The 7,155-nt window shown below is 46.8% G+C and overlaps 1 protein-coding gene across 4 annotated transcripts in view; it reads right to left on the minus strand.

Annotated features, from left to right (window-relative positions):
* The window catches only part of sp3a (sp3a transcription factor), a 10,194-nt gene extending 4,051 nt beyond the window's left edge, over positions 1 to 6,143 (minus strand). The window contains exons 1-5 of one of the 4 annotated variants that reach the window (XM_028991598.1): positions 5,856 to 6,143; positions 5,159 to 5,288; positions 3,768 to 3,865; positions 3,489 to 3,584; positions 806 to 2,072 (exon numbers count right to left, since the gene is read on the minus strand). In XM_028991598.1, the coding sequence (XP_028847431.1) occupies positions 806 to 2,072; positions 3,489 to 3,584; positions 3,768 to 3,865; positions 5,159 to 5,288; positions 5,856 to 6,131 (1,867 nt within the window). In that variant the 5' untranslated portion in view covers positions 6,132 to 6,143. Of the gene's footprint in view, positions 1 to 805; positions 2,073 to 3,488; positions 3,585 to 3,767; positions 3,866 to 4,144; positions 5,101 to 5,158; positions 5,289 to 5,855 lie in introns of those variants that run through there. The other 3 variants (XM_028991599.1, XM_028991601.1, XM_028991602.1) reach the window with 3 other exon arrangements.
* Positions 6,144 to 7,155: the final 1,012 nt, after the last annotated feature.

Raw genomic sequence — 7,155 nt, forward strand, 5'->3', positions numbered from 1 at the left:
CGGGAGATGGGAGAAAGTTGTAGAAAGTCAACCATCACTGCAGCCCTCCACCAGTTGGGGCTTTATGGTAGAGTGGCCCAAATAGCAAAGGAGTGGTTCTGTGACTGTCCTTGAATGGCCCAGACCTGACTTAAGACAATTGAGCATCTCTGGAGAGACCTAAAAATGGCTGTTCCCCAACGTTTACCATCCAACCTGCCAGAAGTGGGGAGGATCTGCAAGGAGGAATGGCAGAGGATCCCCAAATCCATGTGTGAAAAAACCCAAGACGATATTAGATCAAAAGGGCGCTCCTACTAAATGCGATATTTCAGTTTTTCTTTGTTAATAAATCTGCAGTAATGTCAACAATTCTGTGTTTTTCAGTCAATATGGGGTGCTGTGTGTACATTAATGAGAAACTTAGCAAATGGCTGCTTTACAAAGAGCAAAAAATTTAAGGGGGTCTGAATAGTTTTCATACCCACTGCACATTCATGTGACAATCAGATTTCAGTGACATTATATGTTTATTTTATAATCCAAAACTTTATGGCCTGAAAAATTCTCTTTTCAAATTCCGTGACATTTCCAGGTTTTTAAAAACCGTAGGAACTTCTCCCTAGGATGTTTGAATTCATGACATTCCTGGTCTTAAAATGCAAGCCTTATCTAAATGTAACCCAACCACGCAGTAAAATGGCTTTATCTAAAATGCTGCAAAGCCTTTGGGAAGGAAAATAAAAAAAAAAAAGGAAAGAACATTTATGAAGAAAACCCTAAATGAACATCTAGAACCTGTTCATCTGTGGACAAGTTATCTTACCCCCTGGGCTATCTGTGTCCTCTGCATGCTGAAACTGAATCCCTGGCTGGGCGACGCTGTTGATGGTGACTGTCTGCAGGTTGGGGATCTGGCCGGAGCCGATGCTGATGGGGTTCGAGCCCAGCGCCGCTCCCTGGCCCAGGGAAAGGGCCTGCACCGGGGCCAGAGTGATCTGTTGCGTGGGTGCCGCCTGAAGCTGGAGGTTCTGGAGGTTCTGCACACCCTGCACCTGGAAGGTCTGCCACTGGATCTGCCCACTGGGAGTGACCGTCTGGGCCTGGATCAAGAAGGTCCCTGGGTTGAGGAGCTGCACATTTGGCAGCGTTTGGCCGGCAGAGGTCAGGGACTGCGGGGCCAGGCCCTGCACCACCTGCCCATCGCTGGTCTGGATGGGAATCTGCTGCAACTGGACGATGGGCTGCGCCGAGGACACCTGGACGTTATGAACCTGACCCTGCTGAAAGGTGCCAGATGGGTCGGTCTGCTCAGAGGCAGCAGACACGGCGGTGGCCTGTGTCAGGATGCCCGTACCGTCTATCGTTTCAGGCAGCTGGGTGGTGGAGTTGGACGAAGAGGAGGAGGTCGTAGTCACAAATGTGTCTTGGGTTGCATTGGACTCGACAGTCTTTTCTGCGCTCGCTGAACAGTCCATGGCCTGACCAGCCATGATCAGCTGTCCATCGGCAGTGACCCCTGTGGCTATCGTCTGAGCTCCCGAGAGCCCTAACGAGTCCAAATCCACGCTGTTAATTGGAACAAAGGTAATATTCCCGGGCAGCCCCACAGGCACATTAGTGTTGAAGGTGGAACTGCCAAGCGAAACTCCCTGGATCTGCTGGATGTGCCCAGTCTGTGATATGAGGTTCTGGTTGTTAGTAAGGAGGTCAGCGGATGATGCACCAGACGCGCTTAAACCCTGACTCCCGTCGTGCACGATCTGTATCTGCCCTGAGGCGTCCTGGCTGAGTGTGGCTCCGTCCACCGCGGAGGTGGAAAAGCCCAGCTGTCCGTCTGCGGTATGGATCTGCGGTATCACTTGGTACTGAATGTTAGGCACTGTGTTGGCAGATGTGTCAGTTCCTGATGTGACGAAAATCGGTTGGCTCTGAAAGCTCTGGAGTGGGAGAATGTACTGTCCGTTAGATGACACGATCCCTGCACTAGGGATATGCACAATGCCGGGCTCCTCCTTCACAGCCGCCGTGGGGGTCAAGGAATCCCATCTATCGGTTGCTCCTGTTAGCTGTATGGACGTTATGTCTGTAGTCTAGGAGACAAATCAAGTTCACACTCAAATTACATGATTACCTTTTTTTCAAATTTATTTCACGAATATTTCAACACGGGAAACAACAGAACTATGCTTACGTTAATTCACGATTGCCAACTGAAACACACACAAGCGCATGTCTATCAGTCCCTCCAGGAATTTGTGATGCTGTGATATGTGTATCTGTAAATTGCTAGTTGTAAATACATGTTTACAAGTTTAAATACAACTTGTTTAATACTGCAGAAGTATTTTAATTTCATGCACCCCCACTCATCCAAGCTATGCCCTGCACTTCAGACAACGTCTTTCTACTAATTTCTAATTACTAATAATAACCTAATTTTTTGCAACAATTAAAGCACGAAAATGGGGTAAACTATTGTTGCGTGTTCCTTTTTATTTTAAATGGAGGCTCCAATATTGACTGGGCTTACCGGGCGGGTGTAAGGGTGTACTTATGGAAAGGGACCACACGACAGGAATGCTGTTAAACTTCACCTGTACTGGCAAATCGGATGGTGCAGAACACGGGCGCTCTAGCTCTAACTGAAGTTCGAAGTAAGAGCACAAGGAGAGCAGACATGAGCAAACAGCCGACGCAATTCACCCTGACTGAGTCTCACTTATTTCAGCAGTTTCACAGCAACCTTCCCCAAAAACAAAAAAAGAACAACACACACCGCAACATTTATTGCAACTTTTCACTAAAGTTGTGCAGATTTGGGTATTTTAAGTTTATCGTGAAATCCTTGAGGGACTGGTCTATGTGTCTATTTTTGATATAAATAAAAAAAAACAGCTTTCACACTAGACCTAAACTGATCACCGTACTTCGACCAGAAAGTATTAGTTTGAGAGGATGGGAGAATAGATTGCACTAGAAAACAATATGCCTGGTATGGTACAGTGCTATCGGTGCCATTTTCGGATTGTTGATCCACTGAACACCTCTGAACACCTTTCCACTCCATTGAGTGGAAAGTTGTCAGCGAGGCCAAGCGCACCCTTGTGTTGCCAGATTGGCAATTTTTGAACAATCTGGCAACAAAAAGATTTGCGCCTGCATTGTTTCTGTTGATCTGATCAATTACTATTTGTCATTATAAAATTACACACAGCAAGACAATATGATGCCTTTGAAAACGTGGGGGAAATGGTCACCGTTGAAAATCACTCCACTCAAACCAACCAAAGTTGGCAACCCTGCATTTATTGCAACACATGCAACGTCGGACTGAGGACAGCGTGGCCACTCGGGTGATTTGTGACAGTTCACACGTTGTTTTCTCCCCAAATGCAACAAAAGGACCGCGTATGCGGCCGGCGTTGCGGCTGCATGCGGACACTCAGCAGCAAACCCGCGGCGTGTGCGCGTCTACGGCTTCTCTAGCAGCGGAGGCGGCGACTTACCACGACCGCGGCGGCACCGCCACGTCCCTCTGACGATGGCGACCCGATCTTGCTGCAGGTAGCTGCCAGCAGAGCGAGCGGGGATTGCTGAGTGTCCTACCCACAATGGGCGGGTTTTAACAACAAAAAAAGTGGGTGGCCGTTAGTCCGGAGCCACACAGGAAGTGCGGCGTTTTGTTCGGTTTGTTGTTGTTTTTTTTTTTTTTTTTAAAACGTGTGAACTTCACAAAGCATTGTGCACTCGCCAACAATACACGTATCAGGCGAGGAAAACCATACCTGCTCTCCCGTGCTTCCATCTTGCTGCAGAAAGTCGCTTTGACCGCTGTCCACGTCTAAGGCAGCCATTTCCTCTTCTTTCAGTGGCTGTCCGGGGGCTAGAAAAAGGCACAATAAGACGGAAACGAAGCCGAACCGCCACAGACACGCGAGAGCGGCGCCAAGCGCGTCAGCAAAGCCCTCGCCGTCCGACGGAGGAGCCGCGGTGCTCGCACGAACGTAGGCAAGTCTCGTTAGCAGGCATCTAGCGCGCTAACTCGCTAAGATTAGCCAAGCAAGCGAGTAGGACGCGGAGCGCAGGGCCAGTGCTAGCCTAGCCTAGCCAAGTGCTGAGGAAAGCTGCAACCACAGCTCTTAGCGAGTCGCGCGTTACATACCAGTCATTCTGTAGACTAAAAAAAATAGTAGTAATAATAATAACCGCGTCTCGATCACACGCCAAACATTGTTGTATTAAACAGAGGCGGCGCGATCGCTTTTTTAATTTTTGATTGACGGTGCGGGAAAAAACAAAAGGTGGGGCTTCTGAGCGCCACTGTAAAAAAAAAAAAAAAAATTGTTCATGTACAGGAAGTCCCGCCTTTCTTCTTTAATCCGATTGGACGGCGCGGGAAAGTCCCTTGATTGTTAGAGGACGAGGCTCACGTCAATCACTTTGGTGTGCGACAGTTTCCTGCTTGCGAGACTTGGATGTTGAGCTCCATCAAAGCCTTCGGAAATCAGACTGTGTAGGGTGATCTTAAAGTTATTGCGCAGCCTGACAGCATTTCTGGTTCATTGATTTTACAAATGTGAATCAGTAGGTGTTATATTCTTTAGAGCAGCGACGAAACCACAAGATAATTTTTTATGGAAATTCTAATAACATTAACATCAGCCTGGTCGGCAGGTCATGCAAGATCACATCTGCTCTTGCAGCGTCATGCCATGGGCCCTAGCTTGTAAACAAGTCATGATTCATCAATTCATGGGAAGAAATCTGAATCAGCGCCTGGCACACCAGTGGACGTCTGATATTCATAGAGGGTGGTGCTAATTAAATACTTCCAAGTCATAGAAGCATCTTCAAAGCGAATTGTTTATTAAAACCGTTTATTAGCTCATTATATTGTAATAAGGGGCAGTGGTCGGCGGACACACAAACGGAAGGCTGTGGGTTAGAATCCTGAACTGCCAAGGTGATTGTCCCCATACACTGCTCCCTGGGTGCCTTTCATGGCTGCCCACTGCTCACCAAGTTAAAAGCAGAGTGCACCGTGTGCTGGGCTGCAGTGTTTCACAATGACTTTCACTTGTATGTACATTGCATACTTCACAATACAAAATGATGACGTCATGCAGAGAAAAATGGCAGAATACTTAACATGCGCTTCAATACTAAAATTACATACCTTCACTACTAAAGCGGGGCCACAAAGTCTTCAAGGACGGCTTTATGTCAACAGCATTTGTCTCAGGGTAGTCTGTCTGGCAGGCAGCATCAATGGAGGAAAGCTGCTGAATGCTGAATGATGTGCTGGCCTGTGTACAGACAATAAGGTCAAATGAGTACTCAGTTTATTACAATGTGTGTGTGTGTGTGTGTGTGTGTGTGTGTATGTGTGTGTGTATATATATATATATATATATATATACACACACACACACACACACACACACATTATTTTTTCCAGGTGCAAGTTGTAAGAAGACAGAGGACAAGCGTGTTCAATTAATAACTTTTACACATTTAATCAGACGGCTTTTATCAACCAGTAGTTACAGGGATGGTCAACCTGGACACTCAGGGTTAGGTGGGATTTGAACCTGGGTCTTCTGGGTCCACCCTACATTAATACCGGTACTTAAAATGACAAAAGACCTATTAAATGACAAGTTTCAGCATTTACATCTTCATATTACAATGTTATATATATTATATTACCTCAACAACACGCACCACTAGCACGCCGGCCGCTGTCCACCTTTATATTTACATCTGTAGCCTGCTAGCTGCTAGCTGAAGCTAACGTTACGGGTGAAGGTGAACGCTGAGGGTGAACCACACACAGCAAAGCGACGAACTCCTACCGCGTTAAGTCGACTTACTTGCCCAGGGAGAGTTGGTACCGACCCAGACCGAATCTTCAGCCGTTCGGCAAAGCCGGCTCTGTATTGGCCCAAGTTGAGGAAACAGTCGTCGGCGAAATGTCTGGCGCAGACGTACAAACTTTTCGGGAGCTGCGTCGGCGCCTCTCCCGAAAAAATGAAATCAACCCACTGGTTCTTCAGAGGCTTGTGCGAAGGGACTAGAAAAATGCATTTGTGCTCATCTTTGCATCTGAGCACCGAGCAGCTGCCGTGCTTCGCCCGCTTGAAAGCCATGACTACGGCGGCCCAGAAGGGTCGCGGCACGAACGCTTGACAGTCGGTGGACTGTCATGTCATTTAGGGGAGGGGTGCGAAATTCTCGAAGACTATCGCAGTTTCTAGCCACTTGCAGGGCAATAGACGGCCAAGGGAAACTCGTACGAATGTTAAATAAGCATGTCTGGCGAGTCTTTTCAACTACTGCATTCTGGCCTGCTTCATAACCCTCATATGTAGCAGAGAGCATTATTACACCTTGTTCATGTCTACAAATGCTGCATAAACAACAAATCCATTTCCCATGTGCAGGGAGCATTATCGTTTCGTTCACGCTGCACTGTATACAGCGGGTGCGAAAAGTATTCAGACCCACTTAAATGTTTCACTTCTTGTTATATTGCAGTTATATTGCAAGTTGATTTTTAATGTACACACAGCACCCCATACTGACAGAAAAAATGAATTGTTGACATTTTTGCAGATTTATTAAAAATAAAAAACTGAAATATCACATGGTCCTAAGTATCCAGACCCCTTTGCTCAATGTTTATTTAGTAGAAGCACCCCTTTGATCTAATACAGCATTATGAGTCTTTTTGGTAAAGTTTTTGACACCTGGATTTGGAAATTTCCAGGATATCCCTGTGCTTTCATCTTTCCGTTCATTTTTCCCTTGACTGAAACCAGTCGTCCTGTCCCTGCAGCTGCAAAACATAGCACGATCCTGCCACCACCATGCTTCACTGTTGGGACTGTATTGGACAGGTGCTGAGCAGTGCCTGGTTTTCTCCACACATACTGCTTATAATTAAGGCCAAAAAGTTCCGTCTTGATCTCATCAGACCAGAGAATCTAATTTCTCACCATCTTGGAGTCCTTCAGGTGTTTTTTAGCAAACTCCATGCAGGCTTTCATGTCTCTTGCACTGAGGAGAGGCTTTGGGCCACTTTGACATAAAGCCCCAACTGGTGGAGGGCTGTAGTGATGGTTGACTTTCTACAACATTCTCCCATCTCCCGCTGCATCTCTGGAGCTCAGC

Source organism: Denticeps clupeoides, chromosome 9, assembly GCF_900700375.1.
Source record: "Denticeps clupeoides chromosome 9, fDenClu1.1, whole genome shotgun sequence".
Taxonomy (NCBI): domain Eukaryota; kingdom Metazoa; phylum Chordata; class Actinopteri; order Clupeiformes; family Denticipitidae; genus Denticeps; species Denticeps clupeoides.